At 48.0% G+C, this 23634-nt stretch overlaps 10 protein-coding genes across 10 annotated transcripts; 4 read left to right on the top strand and 6 right to left on the bottom strand.

The window, feature by feature from the left end:
* Window positions 1–396: 396 nt before the first annotated feature.
* Window positions 397–1141, top strand: Pdw03_4730 (FMN-binding split barrel-like protein; the record flags this gene model as incomplete). Its single annotated transcript, XM_014675378.2, has 3 exons — window positions 397–603; window positions 659–1067; window positions 1119–1141. 3 exons carry the CDS (start codon window positions 397–399, stop codon window positions 1139–1141), a joined length of 639 nt encoding a protein of 212 aa, XP_014530864.2.
* Window positions 1142–3870: 2729 nt separating this feature from the next.
* Window positions 3871–5046, top strand: Pdw03_4729 (O-methyltransferase, family 2; the record flags this gene model as incomplete). The annotated part of the gene is made up of 4 exons (XM_066100821.1): window positions 3871–4101; window positions 4151–4280; window positions 4329–4452; window positions 4524–5046. The coding sequence occupies 4 exons, from the start codon at window positions 3871–3873 to the stop codon at window positions 5044–5046; spliced, it is 1008 nt and encodes a 335-aa protein (XP_065956221.1).
* Window positions 5047–5912: 866 nt separating this feature from the next.
* Pdw03_4728 (Transcription factor spt3, putative) lies at window positions 5913–7126 on the bottom strand (the record flags this gene model as incomplete). The annotated part of the gene is made up of 3 exons (XM_014675380.1): window positions 5913–5918; window positions 5972–6799; window positions 6854–7126. 3 exons carry the CDS (start codon window positions 7124–7126, stop codon window positions 5913–5915), a joined length of 1107 nt encoding a protein of 368 aa, XP_014530866.1.
* A 1671-nt stretch (window positions 7127–8797) lies between these two features.
* On the top strand, window positions 8798–10220 carry Pdw03_4727 (Diphthine synthase, putative; the record flags this gene model as incomplete). Its single annotated transcript, XM_014675381.2, has 4 exons — window positions 8798–8932; window positions 9020–9144; window positions 9203–9796; window positions 9953–10220. 4 exons carry the CDS (start codon window positions 8798–8800, stop codon window positions 10218–10220), a joined length of 1122 nt encoding a protein of 373 aa, XP_014530867.2.
* Window positions 10221–12107: 1887 nt separating this feature from the next.
* On the bottom strand, window positions 12108–13141 carry Pdw03_4726 (putative NAD dependent epimerase/dehydratase; the record flags this gene model as incomplete). The annotated part of the gene is made up of 3 exons (XM_014675383.1): window positions 12108–12546; window positions 12623–12899; window positions 12997–13141. The coding sequence occupies 3 exons, from the start codon at window positions 13139–13141 to the stop codon at window positions 12108–12110; spliced, it is 861 nt and encodes a 286-aa protein (XP_014530869.1).
* Window positions 13142–14329: 1188 nt separating this feature from the next.
* Pdw03_4725 (AP-2 complex subunit sigma) lies at window positions 14330–15431 on the bottom strand (the record flags this gene model as incomplete). Its single annotated transcript, XM_014675384.2, has 7 exons — window positions 14330–14400; window positions 14452–14536; window positions 14743–14802; window positions 14900–15130; window positions 15207–15236; window positions 15302–15341; window positions 15397–15431. 7 exons carry the CDS (start codon window positions 15429–15431, stop codon window positions 14330–14332), a joined length of 552 nt encoding a protein of 183 aa, XP_014530870.2.
* Window positions 15432–15863: 432 nt separating this feature from the next.
* Window positions 15864–16595, bottom strand: Pdw03_4724 (AP-2 complex subunit sigma; the record flags this gene model as incomplete). Its single annotated transcript, XM_066100820.1, has 2 exons — window positions 15864–15905; window positions 16008–16595. 2 exons carry the CDS (start codon window positions 16593–16595, stop codon window positions 15864–15866), a joined length of 630 nt encoding a protein of 209 aa, XP_065956220.1.
* A 787-nt stretch (window positions 16596–17382) lies between these two features.
* Window positions 17383–18774, bottom strand: Pdw03_4723 (DUF292 domain protein; the record flags this gene model as incomplete). Its single annotated transcript, XM_014675385.2, has 2 exons — window positions 17383–18564; window positions 18754–18774. 2 exons carry the CDS (start codon window positions 18772–18774, stop codon window positions 17383–17385), a joined length of 1203 nt encoding a protein of 400 aa, XP_014530871.2.
* A 1121-nt stretch (window positions 18775–19895) lies between these two features.
* Window positions 19896–20970, bottom strand: Pdw03_4722 (Fungal transcriptional regulatory protein, N-terminal; the record flags this gene model as incomplete). The annotated part of the gene is made up of 3 exons (XM_014675386.2): window positions 19896–20425; window positions 20506–20558; window positions 20624–20970. The coding sequence occupies 3 exons, from the start codon at window positions 20968–20970 to the stop codon at window positions 19896–19898; spliced, it is 930 nt and encodes a 309-aa protein (XP_014530872.2).
* A 2105-nt stretch (window positions 20971–23075) lies between these two features.
* Pdw03_4721 (uncharacterized protein) lies at window positions 23076–23357 on the top strand (the record flags this gene model as incomplete). Its single annotated transcript, XM_014675388.2, has 1 exon — window positions 23076–23357. One exon carries the CDS (start codon window positions 23076–23078, stop codon window positions 23355–23357), a length of 282 nt encoding a protein of 93 aa, XP_014530874.2.
* Between the last annotated feature and the right edge of the window lie 277 nt (window positions 23358–23634).

Genomic DNA, 23634 nt, shown 5'->3' with positions numbered 1-23634 from the left:
CAAGATATGACTTTAGATGTGACTTGGCGATCAAGCTCGCAAAATATTGATCCTGTAATACTGTATGTAACAGCTTTTCAAGAGACTCTTTCATAGTTGTGATGGAATGGAGGGGAGAATCGAGGACGACGGAAATGCACCCATGCCGAGGCCATTTCTCCAGACTTAAGAGCTATGTAACCCGATCTTCACAGCTTGCAAGCTTTCTGGGTGCTGTGATGAAGTGAACATGAAATTTGACCTCATCTCGCAGAGAATCTTGGTCCTGACCTTGATCTTTTCGATGACGTCACATTGACGACCGTGTATAGTTCCTCCAAGTATATAATTTCTCCCTCCAGCTGCTTCAGGCGCTCTATTCTGCCACATCGTCTCATTCTGTAAACATCGACCATAATGTCTACCGCAGATGCTACTATCAATACCAACACGGGCAATCACCCCGTCGATCCCTACAAGACGCAGAACTTCGAAGACCCGCCTCTCCCTCAGAAGATCGAAGAGCTGGTTGAATTTATCAACCAAGTTAAATTCGGCATGCTGACAACCAAGCAGTCAGAGGGAGAATTCCTGGCCTCCCGGTGCATGGCATTAGCCGCGACGGTACGAACATAATCACAGCAAAGGAACAGCCTGCTAATCCATCACCCAAAACCAGGAGAACGGCGGCATCGACCTCATTTTCCACACCAACCTCTTCTCTGGCAAAACAATGGATCTTACCGTGCACCCCAAAGAAACCAACATGTCGTTCCTCGATCCCATTAGTGGAGCCTGGGCCTCCATCTCCGGCACTGCATCAGTGATTGGTGATCCCGCTGTTGTGAAGAAGTATTACTCACCCGCACTCAAGGCATGGCTTGGTGATATGGGTGATGGTGTGCACGATGGTGGACCCTCCGACCCCCGGATTGGTGTTATTAAGCTCGAGGCCAAGTTGGCCACGCATGTTGTTGCGCACAAGGGCCTACTTGGCCGTGCCTATGAAACTGTGAAGGGTGCTGTGCAGGGCCGTGTTCCACATGTCAATGGCATTCGGGAGCTGAGTTTGCAGGAGTTTGCAGAGTGTATTATTCTTCGTCCCCCTCTTGAGATCTTGGGCTAACTTGCCTCTTCAGGGCGCCGGACGCATCGGGAATAAGTGTATTTTTACAAGGAAACTTGAAAGAAGAGTATACGCTCAGTGTTAAGAGACATCTAACGCATTTCATGGAAGCAAAGTTAAACGACTTTTGAAAAAAAAAGTTATGCTACCCTGCATAGTTGTCCATCAATCCGGTCTACCTCATTGCGCGTAGGCTCTATCCTCTCTTGGACCTGATTTGAAGGCATAAGTAAAAATCTCACCTTGACAAGGAACTCGGCACTCATTCGTACAGCAGCTTTCAATTGCAATAGTGTGCTACGAAGATTTTGCCAAGAGCTACCTACCATTCGCTCATCGTTCTGCAAACCTCTGATCATGTGGGCTAGTGGCCATAGGGGATGCTTATCCCGTCCTGCTTCAATATCAGCATGGACAAGTGTCAAATACTCCTTCGTGCATGCTCTTAACTTCCAGCTTGTAACCTAGCCCCTCGAGGATAGCCCACAACTCCTCCCAGGTCATGCCATCTACGGGTAGTTTCTCAGCCACTACCTCCATCCTTTCTCCCATCACAGGTTTAAAACAACTCGCCGGTTGTTTTTGAATGGGCTGTGCTTCGCCGCGCGCTTGACTACAGCTTCAGCGACACACTTAGTCTGGCTATACGCGATGGCGTTGGCGACTGAGGGCTCCTCCACAGCATCCAGCTCTTCTTGAAAGTCCCACCGCCGACCACCATAAATAGAGGAATTGTATGCAAGAGGGATCTATCGTGAGGTGCAATAGATCGGTGGTTGAGCGATTGTTGGCGGGCTTCAGGACTTCGTAGCTTTTTTTCCAATGTATCGTCGCACCAGTGTGCATGATGATGTTGATCGCTTAGCCACTGGCTAGCGAGTTCCAGCGTACCTGATCAAGTCCTAGATTTGGTAGTGACAGGTCGCTCCGCCAGATTTCTAGATTCTCCGTGTGGTGAATTAGTCCACCAGAGCACTTTCATAGCTGCATCAATGGTGTGCTGTCTAGCTGCGTCATCTGTATCACCACACATAAGACAAATGACACGACTGACGTGGGCGATGTTCGAGCAGCTGCCTTAGAATTTGTGTGCCGACAAACACCGTCGGCACCAATTAAGAGCATGGTATAAGACCGTTTGTCACTGTCTCTGGGTATATCATTGCTCGTGACATTTTCAAAGTTTGTGGGTCTTTGTTGAACACTCAAAACGTCGCAGTCATACCAGTTGAGCTTAGCCATGATATCAACAGAGACCTTGTCTGAGTAACGATCTGCGAAGTGACTATGTTTCGTGTGTGTGCAACTAACCATTCCGGTCTATCATCTATCATCAGGTAAATCTTCAACCGAAGCGAATCTTCCTACCGTGAATCTTTACCATCTGGCCTGTGGCCATTCTTTCATTATCTTCTCATTAACAACTCCGTGCAAAGCCTTCCTGGGGTTGGGGTGTGACAAGTGCAGATCTCAACTCCCCTGGTTCCCAAGCACTCTCAAATGGAGGACTCAATCCCCCAGTCTTTCAACATCATCTTACTATTGACAAGATATACCCACTGGTCCAAGCATTCCGACCTGGCAAATGATATCGTTTAGCCCCTTCGGCCTCCCCGCTCGACCCGTGCTTTGACTTCCCTGTTCATGCAATTCTGATTCCAACTCCGATGATCCTTCGTCACGTCCTACATAACGAACGCGAAATGTTCTCAAAAAGGTGATATCTTGTAAGTCAGTTTGTCTCATTTAGTGGATCGAATCACAACCGGCCACTGTTCACCAGCGCATTGTATCGTCAGGGCCACATGACTCACATTCTTCAGTTCTCTGATCTTCTAGCCCATCTGAGGGGTCTGGACCTCGAGTGGCTGGAACTGTAGAAAAAGAAGCATAGCATGATGACAGTCTAGACTTTTGTACCAGCACATGGCCAAATCATTTCGGGATGGGGTTGGTCTTCCCAGAAGGCCATGAATACAGTGCACCAAGATGAAAATGCTGTGTTTTCCGTTCGGGGGACTCTTTTGAAGGGGAAACCGACATCGTTGTGGATGCACGACCACCGCGATGCCTTTAACAGATCAAAAAGCCATCGCTGTTACACAGACGACATGTTTACTGAGTCTTGGAAATCGTGGTATCGATCTGCATAAAATTCCAAGATAGTTCTCAGTGCCTTGAAAGTTGCACTTAGCGCAGCCCTATTATTGCATGACACTGAGCAACAAGGGCTAAACTACATGGAAACTATCACGGAAGTCTCCAGCTCAAGAGATAATCCACCATTCCCATGCCCCGGTGGTTTACATACTCTCAGAGTCCACCGAGGGTTCCGGTGGTGCACTAGCTGCTGGTGATGTTGCTCTAGAACCGTAAATCGAACCAAGGTAGTAGCACAGACTCTCAGTTTTGGTCGATTGTTTCCTTTTAATTCTTAACATCGCATATAACAGTAGATCATTTCCGTATTTGTCCATGACTACATTCGTAGATACTGTCTAGGATAATGCGGGGGGGTGGACTCACGCTGGCTCACACATACTATTCCTGGTTGCACTAGTAGAGATCGGTTTATTAACGAAAAAAGACAAGTTAGATTATATCTCTAGGGGTCCAAATAAAAGATGCAGTCAACTTCTCTATCCTGATCTTCTTCTCCTTGACATTTTTGCTTGTTTCATTAGAACGGGAGTATACGCATACAGATTCATCTTTTCTTACCTCATCCCACAAGACTTTCAGGTTTAGCTTCCAATTTCATCAGCATGGCGGCCGAAACCCCAACGTATCCTTTATCTCCTATGGATCTTCTTATAGCCACACACCCAAATAACGCCGAGGCAATCCCTAAATTGCTGAACGAGGTTGTCGAGAGCGTCAATAACCTAACGACTGGAACCGATCAAGACCGTAAGGATACGTTAGTCAAGTGTCGAGCTTTAGCTTTAGCGATCGAAACGCCTCGGGAGACGATGGTTGATCACTGCTGGGGACAGGTAAGTGCCCAAGAGTCTCAGAGCTTGAACAGAATAAGTGATGTCGTAGATGGGTACAATTGCGGCTATAGGGTTTGGCGTGGACGCAGGATTATGGATCTTGATGGCTCAGAATGGCGATAAACCCCAGAAGGTTACTGACTTGGCCATGAGCCTTGGGGTCGACCCCAAACTTCTCAGTGGGCTCCTCACAATCAATTACAACGCTCTAGCTAACTGTAGGCTAGGTCGTTTGATGCGACATGTCAGTGCGATGGGACTCCTCATCGAGGTCGGTGAAGATGAATATCTGTCTACAAACTATACCAAGGCGCTGAGCCTCCCTCAGATTGGACATGGGTATCTTGGTTTGTGAGTGCTCATTTGACTCTAAGCCAAATACCAGGGAACGGTGCGACTAATACATCTTCACACCCACCTAGAACCGCGTGCAATGGCTCGGGCATTTTGAAATTCCACGAGTTCTCTCGCAAGCGGGGCTGGGTGAATCCAACAAATCCTCAGGACACGTCTCTGATGTATGCCTATGGTACCGACAAGGACATCTTTTCTTGGGTGGTAGATTTGGGTTACGGAAAACACCTGAATGATTACTTGGGTGGTTACAATCTGGGTCGGCCACTCTGGATGGACCCTGACGTCTATCCCGTGAAGGAGAGGCTGATCGATGGGGCTGAATCTAGCCCAGATGCACCATTCCTTGTAGATATTGGCGGCAACGTGGGCCATGACTTGGTGAGGTTTCAAAGTCGCCATCCGAACGCTCCTGGAAAGTTGATTCTTCAAGACTTGCCCATGATGATTCGCCAGATCAAGGATCTAGATCCGGCGATAATCCGAATGGAGTATGACTTCCATGATGAGCAACCCGTCAAAGGTCAGAGTCTAGAGATCTTCCCCATGATTCCCTTCCAACTCTCTCGATATCAATTCCGAATGAAGTGACTTACACAATCTCAGGTGCCCGGGCTTATTACATACACTCAACGCTACATAACTGGTCGGACGATGTATGTGAAATCATACTTTCACGAGTGAAAGAGGCCATGAAACCTGGGTATAGTAGACTATTGATCAATGAGAACGTGATGCCGACCACCGGAGCCCATTGGGAGACCACGGGACTCGACATGATTATGTTGACCCTCTTCTCTTCCGAGCAGCGGACTAGTACAGCGTGGTATGACTTGATTGAAAGGAGGGCGGGCTTGAAAATAGTCCAAGTGTGGAGCGCTGGAAAGGGAGTAGAAAGTGTGATTGAGTGTGAACTAGTCTAAACTTGTTCAACAGGTGTGGTTCAGATGTAGCCTTGGGAAGTATCAACTCGTTACCTCCCAACCTCGAGCACTCTCTTCCCATTCGTCGCAACTTTGGCTATACTATCCCGTCTAGCCTCAGGTAGCGTGAGGATACTGATTGTCAGACCAGGTGTCTGAATATTAATCCCCTAAACGAAGGACCTAGACAGTAATCAATCTATCAGTGTCACACACCATAAAAATTTTATTATCCACCAAGGCATTTCCAATTCGGTTCCGGTGGGACAAGCCTGGCTATGGTCGAGCTGACTAGAGAGGTAGATACAAGGCTATGCGTACAGTGCACACGAAGTTGATTAGATTCAGCATTGAAGACTATTAAGCACTTGATTAAAACAAAAGGCGGTTTCACCAAAAAAGGGACCTTTGCTCCGCCACCACTACAGGTAAAAAAAAAGATAATATTGGGGTATCGTCCACAAACTCCCGATGCCACGCGCATAATTCATGAATGGGCATCATTTCCAAATTGACGCCGAAGTGAGCGAACAGTTAAATCTAGTGAGTTTGTTAGCATAAAAATTATGATGTGCAAGTGTGTAAAGACCCACCAAAGCAAGAGGAAAACGATAAGGAACACGGCCGTTGTGCAGCAGCAGAGCTTTGGCCTTTTGAGGAGTAGCCTGCAATTTGCGGTATGCCTCATGAACGTGTCGTGGCTCAATGGGAGTCCGCCCCTCCTCGGGGGGATCAAACAAGCCGGTCTCGCGCTTCCGCTTCTTGAGATTTTCACCGGCGTCGGCACCTCCACGGCGGTGCTTCTCATTATCTTCGCGCTCCTTGACTTTGAGTGCCTCCTCGGTAAGAGTCTGGACGATCTCAAATGTGAGAAAACCGAGAATGTCCACAATGTCATCGTTTGGCTTAGATTCGGTCACGATGCCGAAGCCTGCCCACTCGCGGAATCGCTTGGTCTTGCGGTAGGTGAAGGAAGCCTGGCGACACTCGGACCAGAAGACATACTCCTCTCGCGTCATATGGCGGGTGCGTTCATCGGCGGCAGCAAGACGCTGGAGGGTCGCGTAGTTTTGCTCCTCCTCTTCTTCATCCTCTTCATCTTCGCGCTCGGGGACTTGAACTGAGTAGAAACTGTTGACATCCCACGCAAGTCCGACCTTGGCGCGCTTATTCTTGGGCTTGGGAGCCACATCTTGGGGGCCTGCAACAACACCAGCCGCATCGTCGGCGGCGGCGAAATCTGCGGCATCACCACCACCCTTGTCGTCGGAGTCCTTGACATTCTTGCGGACATCCTTCCATGACAAAAAGGTTCGCAGACGGGAGACTTTAGCCTTGTCGTGGCGGATCAGGAAAATTAGATCGTCGGTAGATATCGAGCGAACTCCGCGGCGAGTTGCCAATGCGGTGCTACGTGTCAGCTATTTGATTGTCAGTAACAAGAGCCTTTCAAGGCAAATTTTCCTGCTACCCACAATTTCGATCACTTGTTGGCGGGTGATCTCTTCAATCAAAGTGGTAGTCTCGGGGGACGGCTCTGCTGTCTCTCCGGAGACAAACATCATCTTTAAATCTTTGTCAGTAAACAAGTCTCCAATCGTGTTTTCTTTCTTTCCATGATCTTCCTGGCTCTCGATGATTGTTTCGGGGCTGGTCGTGGCACTGTCGACCTGAAAACTCGAACGAGTTGAAGATGTGGATGCAAAGCAAGCGAAGCCGAAGGCGAGCCAATCCATCCATAGTAGCATTATGCGACCGGGTGTAATTCTTGTGAAAGTACTCCCCCCTGGAGAAGAAGTCTGACTTAGAATTGTCCGACAGATGATCTTGATTTGCATCAGAGACCTCTTCAACAGAATGCATGGAAAAGTCCGTAATAAAATCCAAGCCTGAAGCTGAAGCTGAGGCTGCATAAGGAGCATTGATAGGAGAGGTAATGATACAATCACTTGAGGGCAAATCAGGATCAATCAAGGCCCCATCAAGTTCACTTAGCATGAGTTCTTCCTGGCTTCGCGCAGATTCATTCCGACACTGCATCCAGAGCTCCACGATTGATCTGCCACCAACAGACATGCTTGATGAATGACCACACAGATAATGTGTCCAATACAGTGAATGGATGGAATCTCGAAGAATGCGTGAGATGCGTTTGTAGATGGATTTGAAAAAATTTTTCAGGCCACAGGACGATCAAAAGAGGAAGAAAGGCAGTGTTGGTAACTGATATGCCGAAAAGACAAAGAGGTAATGAAGTCTTTCGGTGAATGGAGCGTTCGAAATCTTGGATAAGAAAGATAAAGAGTGACAGATAGCGAGGAAGGTGAAAAGAGAGCATCAAAACACCTTGGTACGATGAGTGGCACCCATCACAAGTCAACATCGATAAGAAGCTCTCGCGACCCCGCAAGTATCAGAACTCAGAAGAGAAGGCCCTACTGGCTTGGCAATTGCTCCTGAGGCCAAGAAATTTGACATACTCCTTGGTCTTCAGCCCAGTATCCCTCAATGATTCAACGCCCAACCTTCAATATTGGCAGGACCAATTGCAGAAAGGATCCGGGCATTTCGAGAATTGCAACAAAGTTGCTTGACATCAGAATACGCGTATACCAGCAGCCGAACAATGCAAGACTAAACGGCTTTTGCGCCCTATTTCAACCCTCGTTATGAAAATCGAAAGAGGAGACGGATACAATAGCGTCATTCCAGCGAATGAGTACATGCTCAAGGCAAGTGACATGTCGCAAGCCCGGCCGGACCACCCTTGAATATCATAGTTGCTAGAAAAGCAGCTTCGAACTTCCCATAATGACTTTGTTCCACGGTACTCGGAAAATCGAGGGGGCCGTGGCCCCATCCGCAAAAAGGATGCGTTTGCGCCGCGCAAGTTGTGTCGTAAAGCCAGCCGACAGTCGCGGTATGTTCAGGGGCCTTCCGAGGCCTAGTCAGACGTTCAAATGAAAATTTTCGAGAGCCAGAAAGATCGAGAGACCATAAATCTCAAGCAAAATGAACCAGAGACCGTAGAGGAACTCACCTGTTGTATCTCCTGTCGATATTTCGGATTCCGATCGGAGCTCATGATGGATGGCGGTAACCCTACCAAGGGAAAGGTTTTGATGATTGAGGTGGGGCTTATACAGGTGTTCAACTGGTGTGAGTGAGCGATTTTGGATTGATTCAAGTCAAAATGACAGAAGATGGGCGCAAGGAGGATGAAGCTCTGGAGGTTCGGAGAAGCCCAGGCCGATCTGGGGGGGAGATAAGCGATAACCGGATCCTCTTTGATCCGGCGGTCGCGGAGTATTCTGCCGCTATCGCGGGGCACGGCTGTTCTTTTTTTTTCGGACTGCTAGACATACAGTGAGGTTCATTGCTTTCTGCTCAATTGCATAACCTCAGACCCTACAGTCAAGATGCTTCACCTTATTGGACTTGGTCTTGCTGATGAGACGGATATCACCGTCCGTGGTCTGGAGATCGTGAAGCGGGCCGAGAGAGTCTATCTAGAGGCATACACGAGTATTCTTCTTGTCGATAAAGAAAAACTGGTGAGTTGAGCTCCAAGTTCTTATCTTCCACCCCGAACAATTACATGCCTTTTGTGCAGATGGACTGATTAAAAATTTTACCAGTAGGAAGCGTTCTATGGCCGCCCCGTCATCGAGGCAGACCGTGAACTGGTCGAGACCGGCAGCGATGACATCCTCGCCGGTGGTGACAAAGCCGACATTGTGTTCCTAGTAGTGGGAGATCCATTCGGGTACGACCTTTATCACTTCCCGCTCTAAGATCTATAACTAACGCCATACTGCGCACAGCGCAACAACGCACACCGATCTCGTCCTCCGCGCGCGCGAACTTGGCATCGAGACCAAAGTTGTCCCGAACGCATCCATCATGTCCGGAATCGGCTGCACAGGTCTCCAGCTGTACAACTTCGGACAAACAGTCAGCATGGTTTTCTTCACCGAGACCTGGAAGCCATCGTCGTACTACGACCGTGTGCGCGAGAACGTGCAGATCGGCTTGCATACACTAGTTCTGCTTGATATTAAGGTCAAGGAGCAGTCATTGGAGAACATGGCTCGCGGACGCCGCATTTTCGAGCCCCCGCGTTACATGACTGTTGCGCAATGTGCAGCACAGATGCTGGAGACTGAGGAGGAGCGACAGGAGGGTGTCTATGGGCCAGATAGCTTGGCTGTCGGTGCAGCGCGTGTTGGCGCTGCTAACCAGCAGCTTGTTTCTGGCACCCTTAAGGAGTTGGCAACTGTTGACATGGGCGCGCCACTGCACAGTCTTGTTCTTCTTGGTCGCAGAACACACGATCTTGAGAGGGACTACATTCGCGAGTATGCAGTCAATAAGGAAACTTTTGATGCAAGCTATGTCAAGGGATATGGGGCTAGCTTGTAAGAGTTGGAGTTTGCCAAGAGACAATGATTTCAGGATTAAAAATATGTGATAAGCTTACCAAATTACTTGCTATGATGCACTGGAGTTCTTGGGACGATCAATATTGGAAAAAGACACGCGGGCATCACATCAAATATGTTCTTTCTCGCCAGGAAGAAGAGTCTCATGTCCAGAGCCTTCATATACGAAGTTAGCTGCAAGGCAACCACACACGGATACCAATGCTATCATCCACCAGGCGAAGCCGACCATGCCAACAGTGCCAATCAGACCAACAAGTATAACGAACTTCCGACCATCCCATTCGGCATCGGCAACGCAATCCCGTGTAAAGTCGAAGACACGGCAGAGATCCAGCATCGCCAATTGACCCTTCCGCGGCAACGCCACCCAGGTTATCAGCGCGGGGCCAGTACTTGAAGCGGGTTGTGGTTATCGGAGCGGCCTCGAACAAGCTGTAATTTGCAACCATCCCCCAAATGTAACTTTTGATTGAACACGTTGAATGTGATAGAGAAACGTCTATTTTAGAAACCTTTGAATTAATCGTATAATCCACTAGGGTTTTTAATGACCAACACCGGCGGCCAGTGGCGCGGATTAGCGTTTCAGCCACATTCCAAGGATACGTCTAGTTACACACATGTACATCAGTCACTATAGCAAGGAGTCCTGCCACAATATATTGCAAGGCTACCATACTGAACCCCACAAGGCGAAGATAGGAGTTCGCATGATCAAGGCTATCAAACTTCCTGAAGTGGATACGGTACCTGGTCTTTTGCATACTTTTGATTTGCAACGAGGTGTAATTTTTCATACGGAGGACTGTGAAAACCCTATACTTAACTAGTTAGTTACCTGTAATGTAAATGTTTTACCTAAGCTGAGAAAAGGCCCCGGGTCCACCCGTGGACCCACGGTCACAGGCCTCGGGAGACTCCGTTGGAGAAATCGAGAGTTTCACACGACGCTCGTATTAATTTTGAAACTGCCTTGTAGGTAGTATTGTGGACAGTTAAGAGCCATAATTTAGAGGTCGACAACAGATGACATAGATACCGTTGAACCATAGACACCACACGTTGATCGACTATTTGGTCTTTGAGCAATATTTTGAGTGAATGGAAGTCTAGGTAGAAGCTCCCAGTGACATTGCATATACTCCGTGCATTGTAAACCATTCGACGCTGGGAGCTACAGCGTATAGATAGGAGATGGGGTGAAGTATGCTTTTATAATCCTTACAACACACCCAGCTAAAGAAAACCTATCAAGGGTCCATGAACACAGTTGAGATGCCTCTTCTTTTAGTGTGTTAAACGGCGTGCTATTTCCAGAATCACCAGTCCGAACATGCGCGGAAGATGAACCGATTCCTTAGCGTGCCACTAGTCCACGTCTGTTCATCAAAGCTTTTGATACAAGCCTTCTAAGAGAATCCATTCCGGGACACAAAATAAACGAAGCAACCTGAACCCCACTTGGTTTTCCATCCTCATATATATAGAAGTAGTTGTAACCATCAGTTACATGTGTTTCTCTCATAGAAGCATGTTACATAGAAACAATGCAGGTAACTTTCAATACTGTTCCACATAGTTGAAAGGGATCCCTTCTTCCCCATTGCCAAGCTACTGGCCGAAGAAATCCATAGCACTTCTCGAACAGAGTGTAGCTGGAACACTTTCTCTTAGTTTCACACCAGTACGGGAGTGGGGAGGTGGGAAGGACTTGGGGCCGAGTATGGACGGCCCGATTTAGAAGGTGTAGATAGCTGGTGTTTACGTACTTGCTGAAGTGGTTTCTTTGTGAACAGGTTACGATATTGGCCAAGAAGTGAATTCTCGTTCTCGTGTACGCTGTACGCAGCGAAACTTGAGAAGCCGGCAGCAGGCCAACATTTTATGCTCCCCTTGCCTCCATACAAAGCATGATGAAGATAGAGCCTCGTGGTTTGAATCCCTCTACTTGAAAGCCGGGAATGCTTTGATGCGCTTATTGCACAGATGTCCTCCATACAGAGTATGCATCAGGGGTGACAGGTAAAAATTCCAAAAAAAGAGGCAATTTTTAAATCACCCAGTTATTCTCCAACCTGTACCTGGAGATGGCAAAACAGTAGATCGATGTGATAGATGCAGTGGTCTGTTCCAACACGGAAGAAAACAGAGAAAAGCAACGACGACCTCAGGACCTGGTAACATACTAGAGGCGCCTGCGCATGCCAGCAGCCAGCCAAAGAAATGAGCTATGAGGAATTTGAAAAAAGGAAGACAAGTTCTGCAAGGTGCAAGGAAGAACATTTTAGCGAAGGGAGAAATATTTGAAAGCCAAAGTAGCCACGAAGCCAGCGGCAAGCAGTGAACCCCCCAGAGTGACAGCCTGGAGAGCAACGTTCATCATCTGGTGACGGTTGCGGGTGCTGCAACGCTTGTTAAAGTCAGCCGTGTCATTTGCACAGGGGAAGGGGGTGTCAGGGACCTCCTCCTCGAGGAACTCGCAGAGTGGGGCCCAGCCGTCGTTGATGTTGTATTCAAGCAGACGCTCGGGGGGCACCAAACTGCGGACCTGGGCGACATGATCCTCGTAGACTTGCTTGCCTTTTCCGGGAAAGTCACCACGGAAAAATGTCTCAAAGAACTTATTCAGCATAGGGTAGTACATGCCCGCGGCCCAGCTGAAGTTCGACACAAACTTGTGCTCTGGGTCTGAGATGCGCCAGAAGACAGTCTTCATGACGGATCTGGTGATTTGTTAGTAAGTTGCTCGCAAGACCGGGTGTACGTATTAAATAAGGTGTGACTGTGACTGTGACTTACGCGTGCCACGGGTTGACATCACGGGTAGTCAGGATGACCTTCGCATTGGGATAGGCCTCGATCAGCTCTTTTGCAAAAGCACAGGCAGGCCAGTCACAGACAGCCTGACAGTCACCCAGAAGCTGGTCCCATTCCTTGCGGCTGAACTCGCCAATTCCGTTGTACTTCGCGTTTAGGGCATCGTGCCACATCAAGCAATCCGGCGGGTTCTCAACACTTGCGCACATCATGTGGTAGCACTTGACATAGCCCAGTCGCTCAAAGGCCTTGCGAAGAGCTATTAAATTACGGTTAATTTTCATGTTTCTCCTTCCATCAGGCCCGGTTAACCATGAATACACAAAGTCCAACGCAACGCAGTACATCATACTCACAGGCAGTTCCAGTGCGACCAACGCCCAGAGCAAGGACCTTCATAGGTACTGTGCGGTGGCACTTTCGTCTGTCAATGTTTGTATCATCGGTAAAGATGTCGGTCATGGGCTGGGGAGCCAGAAAATCGGAGAGCATTAGAGACATAGTGGGATGTTTATGAGCTCAATTATGATTTGACATCGATGGAACTTGAATAGAGAGAGGATGTGTAGATGAAATGAACGAGAGGAAGTAATGGAGCTGGATAAAGAACGGGCAAGACTAATAGAAAAATTCTAGAAGGGGGGGATTAACGAAGTTGATATGGAGATCAGGGGAAGAAATAGCAAATGAATGAACGCAAAAATGCAATAAAATAACCAAGACTCGGTAGTGAACTGATCCCCAAGGGAGATCGATACAACAATGAAGTAGAGTGGGCACTCGGTCACAGAGGCAGTGCCAACGATGAGGCTCAAACCACTCTCTCAAAGTCCCCAAGTAGTCCATATGCACATCTCCCCGTGAGTGGCCAGGTTTCCGCCTATGATGTCCTAGTCTTGACTTTGAGCAATTCCTTCATTGTTGAATTCAGGTTGTGCCCCATGTGGACGGCTAGATTCCAAAAACAGAGGGTCCACGAGTGAACACGAACCACGTTGTACATTGGCAGCATTGAAAGAGGGATACGTACCTAGTTGAGAAGCCATTGTGTGTACATCGTGCTGGGGCGCGTAAAGACACGATGTTACAGGCTGACGCACAGGGATGTCGAGGATCATCAGGAGTGGATTTGGTGGACTTGCCATCTGTACAGTACGGATTTGGTGGTGCAAAGGGCAAAAAGTCGGTGAATTTGGCAAAGGAAATTTACCAAAAAGGATCCCAAGTCGATACTGTCTCGTACACCTTTTTAACCTGTGGAGAGTGTCTATTTCTAAAAGCAAAGGCCATGCCTTTAGGAGTGCACAGCATCTATCGTAGGCTCATGGACCAATCGTAGACTCGTCTACAATGTATGAGTCTGCAAAGTTGCGGTGCGATATGCCATCTCATACCTCAGCACAACACGGTGAAAGCGGCTCGAATTGGGTCTGCTAGGTTTGGCACACAAATATCTCAAGCAGATCAATATCGCAGCTGTCCCCGCCAGGGGAACATCGTCCCGGGTAAGAGAATGCGGCCTTCCTGTCCCATCGGAATAGTTGGGTCGTTTTAATTCTCACGTGTTAATCATCGTCCTGCTAGCGCAAGGGTAGAAAGACATACATTGATTAAAATACATAGAACTAGCTCGAACAGCTTAGAATAGCTTCTGTGATTTTTGTGCCTAGAAAACTCAACGCACCCTGCTCAGAGAATATCCTGTTCACCATACAACCCTTGGACTACCAGGTAAAGCAAAGACGCTTTCTGAACAGCCTCTTCCTCCGCAATTAGCAGAAAGAATGGAAAGAGAACCTTATGCAGCTTACTCGTATAACCTGTGATTTCGACAGCGGCCACTAAGTAATGGCATGAACTGTGCCGGCGATCTGATAATCTCCAGAGTAATCGCTCCTAATTTGAACATGAACAGAACTGATATTATCTGAAAGCCACCGGTACACCTGAAACTCCGTGCAAATGACTGTTTTGGTTTGGGTTGTCCAATGCAGCCGGGTCCGTTATCGACAAGGATCCCCATATCGTTCCCGAATCCGAGTATCAAGCAAGGTTGTCTTCTACTCCAACTTATCCAGGTGTTCCAATCGCGTGAGAACGACCTGCTTGCTTGTCTCTTGAATCTCGCCTGCGAGAAAGACTTCGTCCAGAATAGCGTAGACCTACAGATTCCGACACACGTGGTCAGTATCATGGCTCGTGCAACTACGCCAGCCCCGGTTCATGCCGAGCAGTGAGTCCCCAGCGATTTGCACGCACCTTGTAGAAATTGAAGACCAAATCCAGCTCACACACATTGCCGAAGAATTGGTCTAGCACTTCGACAAAGAAATGGATAGCCTCGAGATAGGCTAGCTCGTTGTCATTCGCGTCGACGCAGACGCAAAAGAACAAACCAGCATATCTCCGATAGACAACCTTGGTACTCCGACGGAACTCAACAAAGTTGGACTGGTATTTCTGATCTCGAGGGGCGACAAGACGATGGACCTATACGGTTGGAGGGAGTTAGTCCGATGGGAACCTCGGAGCAAGTGCAGGTGCAGGTGGTGTTGGATGGACAAACCTCGCCTTTCAGTTTGATTTTCTCTTCATCCTGTAAGCCGGTGTCAGCTTAAGTTCCTAGTTCGGTACGGACAAACGAGTTTTCGCAACACTCACACTATATGGTGAGTACCATTTCGCCAGGCGCGTTTTCCCCCTATACCGTCATTAGCGTCTGGGATTGAAAATGAGCGGAGTGGACAGCAACTCACTGGCGATTCTGAACTATGATAAATGAGAGAACCATTGCGACAGAAAGCCAGGATGTTACCTGGTCAGCATTTATGAAACCACTCGGGGAGTGTTGCGACAAGCTTTGGATGGTCTCCGTTGCTCCCGTCATCGAAGCTCCCCCTCCCATATTGCCCAGACTTACCGCCTGGATCGGATTCTATAGAGATGCAGATGAAATAGAACCGCATTTTGGAGAATTGTAGCATGTCAATTTCTGAATCTGCAAAAATCTTGGATTCCTGTGAGACTTCCAATACATCAACTGAACTAATATGACGAAATTGGTAAAACATAGAATATCAACAGACATAAAGCGTAGAATTCATTAAAGGCTCCCGTTGCAGCCCGGTGTAACACAATTTACAACGAGGCAACGAAGGACACCGTGTAGTGACGGAATTGATTAACCTGATTTGCCATGTTCCGTAGCACTCAGCTATAGCTTTCACCCCGAGCTCATTCGATTCCAGAAGCTCGTCAGACGATTCTAGAAATACTCCATTAGCAACCACGTAGATGTAGCATTGAGACTGGAAGGAAGTCTGCCATAAGAAAGCCAAAAAAAAGATTGAAGAAAGGAACCACATACCGTATAACTCTGCGGACTAGTAGGCCCTATAGAGCTTTCCCCCTTGCGGCTCTGGACCTGACCCTGGCGCTGATTCTGGCTCTCATCCTCAGAGTCCTCCTCAGACTCGTAATTCTCGGAGTCTTCAGAGTCAGGAAACCACCGCTCAGGGTCTCCATTATAAACAAGATACCATCCGATTTTTTCACCGGGTGCTAGACGATCGCGCAATTCCTCCAGCGCCGCCGTTTGATCGTGCGTCAACCCAGATCCCTGTTCCACATAATCCTCAATATTCTCCCCTCCACAATCACCACTCTCATCCTCTGAAATCTCTAGGACCCGCGTGGAAATATACGCATAGTCCTGGCTGACGGTGCCACTCGTCTCGTCGGCGGGATCATACTGCTCAATAAATGACAGCTCCGGCAGCCGCGTCACGAGGTCCGCCTGTGTTTTGCGGAAAGACGTTTTGAGGAGCTCGGTGGTCAGCGGTTGCTGGATGTATTCCGCGGCTGCTTCTTCCAGGTTATGGAGTACGATGTATACGCGGATCCCCGTGAACCCGGCGCGGGGCCAGCGGAAGCCGTGGAGCATATAGACTGGCATAGTAGTTGGCCTGGTTCTTATTTATAGGGCCTGTTTCTGGGTTCGGGGGGACTGTCACAGTGTCTATCGACCGCTAGCTAGGAATTAAAGTCGGATTTTCATGGAATTCGGAGTTCATATTATGTCTGTGTCATAGCTCGTATGTTGAAGCGCGATTGGGGTGTGCGGGTCCCGTGCGTAGTTTCAACGGGAGTTTCGATTTGTCCTGCTTTGATATGCCTCCAAATTTGGATGGAATTCGATATTAGGAGATTTGAGTTGATCACTTGAAACGCGCAGGTCTGAAGAAAGGGTCGTGCCTTGCTTCTATCACGTGTCATATACATATAAGACTTGGTTCGTTGGCCTTGTTATTTGGCTGCGGTGGTAGGCTCTTACTTTCTGCAAGTTAAATACCATCGGGGATTTTCTTTACGGTCTAATCTATTCAAAAAGCAGAAATTTGCTATTTCCAATGTATTTTCATTTCAGATTCGTTTGTTCTTAACGTTGGAAGTACGGATTCTCCAACTGGTAACTTGGGAATTCCGCGCTGAACATGACCTATCATATTCGGGGAACCACTCGGCCTAATTCAATGACAGATCTTTTACTGGTAGCAACTCAACTGGAGTTAACACAAATCGTTTGAAATGAGATGTGATGCGTAGTGCAGGGCCAGAGCCAAGACATTCGATCTAGCGAAGCCCTGTCCAAGGCTCTGGAAAGGAAACTGACAAGGAAACTGGCTAAAACCAAAACACTGAGCACTGAGTTCTGGTGGATATTAAGATTATGAGCTTCTCAATCATGGTCTCCTCTTCAAATCCGCAAATCTTCGCGTCAGTTCATCCAGCTCGGGTATCCCACTGTTGTTAATCTTGTGCTGGGAGGCACCATCCTCTTTAGGGACAGCCGAGGCTTTCCCCTCTGTGCCGGGAAGCTTGACTCTGGGATTGAGATTGTCCATTCTGGGAGCTGGCGGCGCAACGCTAACAGGACTTCGGCCCGAAGCGAGTCCACGGGGAGGTGTAGCTTTGGTCAATTCACTGGTCTCCGAGGCGCGTCTCGCTTCAGAGATGTTCGGCCTCAACGCCGAGTCTCCTTGCTGCTTGCCAGGAGTTTGCGGTAATTGGGGTTCCTCTGCATCGCCATTACCACCATCACCGAGATCCTCCACAAATTCTGGCGGCGCACTTCCTAACTCTTCTTCGGCTCCACGCCACTCAACACCGTATGCTTTCGCAATTTCTCGGAGGTAACTCTCAACAAGTTCCTGTCCTGGCGGACGCACACGCAAGCTCTTGAGGAGCCTATCCGGAACCTTGACAGTATCGACCTTATTATCTTGCGCCAGAGTCATGAACTCCTTGCCGTATCGCTCGCCTAGCATAGTGCGAAGCATGGTAAATTCCCGCACCTCATGCGGAAAGCGGTGCCACGCGTAGAAGACTACAGTAGCAGCCTCATCGAGCGCAGTATCCATGTAAGGGTTCTCTTCATCCGCAAGCCCGTCGCTGGAGTCTTCTGCGGCACTACCAGGTGCTGTTATAGGCGCGACCCGTTCAGCCTCCTTCTTCTGCCCTCCTCCTCCCAGCCAAGAGAACCCAAATCGCGAGCCAGTGCTATCACCAGCGCCCTTAACGCCTGCCGTAGTTGATACCGCAGCACTAGCGTGTTCATGGGAGCGCTTCTTGAGTAAGTCCTTGGCGCGAAGTCTGGCGCGAGTCCCCTGGTCGCTGAAGGCCATTTGATCCAGCACGTTTGCGCGCGCCAGCAGCAGCTCACAGTAGAGCTCGACCATTTCCATTACTTCCACTGCGATATCGGTAGCAATGACATTTTCGACTCGAATGCGCGCTGATGCATCGCGGCCTTCACTGAGGAGCTGGGAGAGTTCACGGCGTTGGACGACTGAGGAGGCTGTGTCTTTCTTTTGAAGAAGGCGAAGACGGGGGATCAGTAGGCGTAGGGTGGAAACTAGTCTAGTCTTTGATTCCATTGTGTTAGTCATTTGGTCTCTGTATCAGACGCGCATGGGATTTGCAGAGTAGGGCAAGCGTTATATGGGCAGTGCGGGGTAGCCTTCGGGGCTCTAGGTAACGAGATTTAGGGGGGAGTGTCTCGAAGATGAAGTGCGTATGTAAAAAAAAAAGAAGAGTAGACCATGATTGCTTACCGTTTGAGCCGAGGGAGGCATTTTGGCGTGATGAGTTGTTAGAAGAGAAGATGTGAGGGGGGAAATGGAGACCGGAGCCGAGAGACCTTGGGGTCACCACTTTCTCCATCTGTCCTCTGCTTTCTCACTTTTGTAACTTGAAGAAATCCCACAATACTCAAATAATGGAATGAGGAAATGTTCGTTATCTTTTTGGAGTGTTCTGGGTGACCGTCTCATGGCTATGATATAAGCGCCTTATTGCTTGAGTTCCTCCAGTGTATCGGCAATAGCCTGTCTGATGCCTTTAGTGTAGAGGAGCCATTTGTTGATCTCCTTTGTTGTTGCGGCGGGCGGTGATCTCATCTAACAATAAATTGAACTCATTCAAGGTCGTTGTCTCGACATTCTTAGCGAAGCACTCTGAATATCATCAGGATGAAAGAATTCAAAACTGTAGACACTGAATTACCTACCCTGGACCTGGTCTTCTGCCATATTGAAGAAGCTTCAGGTCCTAGAGGATGTAGTGAATGGGGAAATGAGATGGAGTAGAGAGATGGGAGGAGAACAATGGCTAGCTGGACTCTAGGGACTCAAGAGATCAACCAAATTAAGTCGATCTGGATTGGTTTCGTGTGTGACCTTGCCTTTTGTCATTTTTTCACTCTTTGTATTTCTCATACTTCCCTGTTTTATGCCTGCGTTCTGTGATGTGGGTTTAAGATCATTAGAGGCGCATTTTTAGTTTGAGACATTGGAATTTTTCAAATCTTTTCCAACTGACCTGAAGACTTGCCCTGGATGCTTTGCCGCCTCGTTTGTACTTACGGGACTTCCGTTTTAGGAAGTCCACGGGAGTGGGTAGAGTACTTTCAACATTGTTAGCGAGAAGTCAACCTTGGACGAGTAACAAGGATATAAAGACCCTACCAGTCTCTAAAACAAAAATTTCACTCACACAGATTCTTATAGAATTAAAAAATTGCCTCTAACAACGCCCATCCTTCCACCAAAGCGGGAGGATGTCTTGCAGATATCTATATCGCTCTTTGGGCGAAGCTAAGTTTATTCCAAAGGTTTTGTGCTATGGAATATGAGAGATTTCGGTTATATTCCGTTCTTGGTATGTTTTATCAGAAGATTGTCATGACCCAAACGACCTATTTATCAAATATCCACCGCGTTGGAGTCTCGCCTGCTTCCTTGTCCCAATAATCCGGTAGGATCTTCGCTGCAGTGATTACATTCAAAAAACTCGTAGCGGTCCAAAATTTCCCTAGATATTCAACCATAGAGTCATTCTGGGCCCGCGACCGACACTCCAAGCCAGCCACGAAGATAACCCACAGAACACATTTGAAGAGCACCTCGTCGTCTTTCCAAATATAAGTCAGACCCACCAGTTTGGAGACTAGATCGTCCTGAGTTGTGAGGGTTTCTGTGAGCACATCCAGAATGCGTCTGCCATATAGCAAAGCCACGATTTTGAATGCCTGCGACAATGCGCAGAGATGATTGATTTCCTCTGGAAAAGACTGTCTCATCTGTTGGAGGCTCAAGGCCCAGGCGTAACGGCCAAAGTGTTGAGTGAGTTCCATCATTGTGGTGGCACCTTGTACATGTGTTTGGAGAGCGGCACTGTCAGGCTGTCCTGCAATGGCGTCCCTTTCGTGGGAGAGAAATCGTATCGCTGATGACAGAAACCTCGGACACCCAAGGAAAGATTTTTCAATTTCTTCTTTGAGTTGCGTTTCTGCACGTCCGTCGAACATGAACTCTGACACCAGTTTCGGTCGCAAAATGTGGCTTCCAGTGTTTCGATTCTATTTCGTGGCCAGTCAGTCTCTCGTATGGCTCTAAGCCATCCGTTAGGCTTATTACAACTCACTGATGAATCTGGTAAAAGATTAAATCCCAAATCTGCTGTACTGTCTCTCCAGGTCCATTATTGACTCCAGCTTGTACCTCCAGCAGTGGGCGACGGGATGTTATCAAACGTTTAGCACCCTCAAGATGAAAATCCCAGCCTTTGCTTCCGGATTCGAGGAAATCCAGGGGAACGAAAAGACATATTCTAGCAACGGTGGTGTCACTTTTTTCTATTTTTCCGTTACTGCACACCCGGAAGAGCGCTTCCATGGCTTGATGTTTGAAAAGTAGCGCATCATGATTGGCATTAAGGAGGCTGGCGGGTGTCGAAGCTTGAATTTTGGAATGATGGGCCTGTATTGGCATGATGCCGCGCCGCAAAAGCAAGGATACCCTTCTGCAAGACCGAATCGTTCAATCCAAAGGAGATCAAACTCTGGAGTGAATTTCTGGCGCTATCTTATACAGTGAACAATTTGCATGTGCGTTCGTTGTCCGGATTGCGATATCAGCCATTGAAACCACGTTGATAGAGCACTGTGTGCAGATGTTAGTAGTCGATGTAATATTTCGAGCTTGGATCCAGGTTTGACATGGACGGGTCTTGAAAGGTAAGCGGCAGAGTTCTGCTAGCAGCAGGCGCCTGGACCAGCGCGCAAGGTAGTTTCTTCGGCGTCGATTAAACAAATTTGGCAGTTCTAGAAATGTACATAGTAGGGCCATCCATCATACCCTCGTACGAATGGAATGGCCTTGCATCTTTCCGCGAATAGCCACGCCCTTGACCCACCTCAGAGGTCGCTTGTCCAAGCATTCCACACCGAACTTCTCACAATTAGCGCATGGTATTCCGAACTGGTCGCATTGAAAGCGGCGGTTGCGACATGTCCAGCATGGACCGCACACTATCTCCATTTGGATGGAGCATGGGGAATGTGCAATGTGGCGAAGAGAGGCACAAGATTTGCTGACTGAGCCGGCCGGCTATGCCCGTGGGCCCGGGCCGTCACAGCAATGCAGGTTTGAACCCGGGTGTTTTGATAAATCAACTCCACATATTCAGCTCATATTCTGTGTCTGTTATTTATACTCTGCCAGAAGAAAAAAATACGAGAGGCGGTTTAACAGCATAGAAAAATAGACCAAGAACTTCTTTAGTTACAATACCAGGGTATTAAAGATGATTCACAGAGCCAGTGAGAGGCTAGTTAGCCCTAGTTAGTGGCTACGCCTCTTTTTCCGACTACAAAGATTTTTTTTTCTCCGATTTATTCTACATTTTACGACCCCTGTATGGATATCTCCGCTGATTGATAATCGAGCCTTCTTCAAGGGTCATATCATACCTTATGGCAAAAGATAACAGACCATTGAATCCAACTCTTTGGTTCGGAACAACATGATCGCAATGCGACGAGACTAGAAGCTAGATCGGAGAGTTTGGACGGCCCTGGGCGGGAGAAGAACCAAGGCGACGGTGCTCAATTGGCCACTGGATAGGAGTCTGACACAGTTGAGCGCAGAGAGACACCTTTGAATCTAGTTTAGAAGAAGAAAAGATGGTGATGGCTGGGCTGAAGGATTCACTATTAACCGTAGACGTGCAGCGACATCGGGGCTCTCGGGGTTATATTTGAGGAGTCAACAAGATTAGCAACGGAGAAACTGAGCCATCTGAGACATTTATAGCCCAAGCACATACTTACAACAACCCCAGTCCTCGAATTGCTGTAACCAACGCGGGCCCGACGGCCCAGGAAGAGACACCAGGCACCGTCGAGCCAATCAAGCACGGTATACAGCAAAAATCGAACCGCAAAAATCGAAAACAAGCCACTATAACACAAAAACATCAGCAATTTGGGGGCCGAAGAGCGGTCCATGAGAGGTAAGAAGAGGGAAGGTTACTGTACGGTTAAAATCCGTCAAATCCGTGGACATGTTTAGAACATTGAGTCCATTTAGTCGAATGAGCCCCATCTTAATTGGTTGACCCACCAGGTGCTGAGCCATGCTGATTGGCCCGCTCGGTTCCTGACATCATTGGCGTGGAAGTCTGTTGCCGCCATGCCTATTTAGGAATAATATCATGTATCATGTACTGAGGGTTGATTTTAGCAATCCCTTCGCGTTTCAGTATTGCTTAGCCGTAGATGTGAGGTTTGAGTGTGCATGTTATTCTAATTTATATAGCTGCCAGGAGTCGCACAAAGAATACCGTCTTTTGTTTCCTATCTCCATAAACCAATCTCAATCTCCTCGCAACAACTTCAAAATCGATCTTTGCATTTGCCAACAAGGGAGTTTCTGACATTGTCACTTGATTTTGACTACAGTGTGTGCCTTTCCAGCCCCATTTCATGCCCCTTATGTCCAATAACTAACGAGACCGTAATTTTCTACAGCCTCTTCAAACCAAAATGACTGCCATCCAACCTACAATAGAAGCAAGAATCACACAAACATCTACAATGAACATTGCTACAAGCTTGCTTAAGCGTAGCAATTTGGGCAACCCCGACAAATACCCCCTCTATATCTTCCTCATCATCGCCGGCTGCATTGTAGGAGGACTTATCGGGTTCAGTGTATACACCATGTACCACGGTCTTGACGACTCAGGGAACACGAATGACGTGCCCTACGAGCAACGAAAATACATGCGCGAGACCAGGCAGCGGTATTTGAACATATTGGCTGTTGAGTCGAGGAGACCTGACATGATCATTCCTATCAGAGAAGTGAATGCTTGATTGCTTGGATTTGGCGTTGGGAATGGAGATGTCTACATGTGGATCAGCAGCAAGGACCTGCCTGGGCTCTAGTTGGGTATCAGCATTTTGGTTTGATGCAGATGATATGCGAGCAACTAGTAAGGATTGGTGCATGTATATGGCGGATCAGATAACGGAAAAAAGGCAATTTCAATATTTGTTGATTTTCAATTTACCAAGTATTGCAAAGACAGAGTGGTGCTTGACCAGAGGAATCAAAGCGAGGATGAATGGTGAAAGAGTGCTTTGCATGATC

This window comes from Penicillium digitatum, chromosome 1 (assembly GCF_016767815.1).
Source record: "Penicillium digitatum chromosome 1, complete sequence".
NCBI lineage: Eukaryota > Fungi > Ascomycota > Eurotiomycetes > Eurotiales > Aspergillaceae > Penicillium > Penicillium digitatum.
Note: the sequence above shows the minus strand (reverse complement) of the source record. Positions and strands in the feature narration are given on the sequence as shown.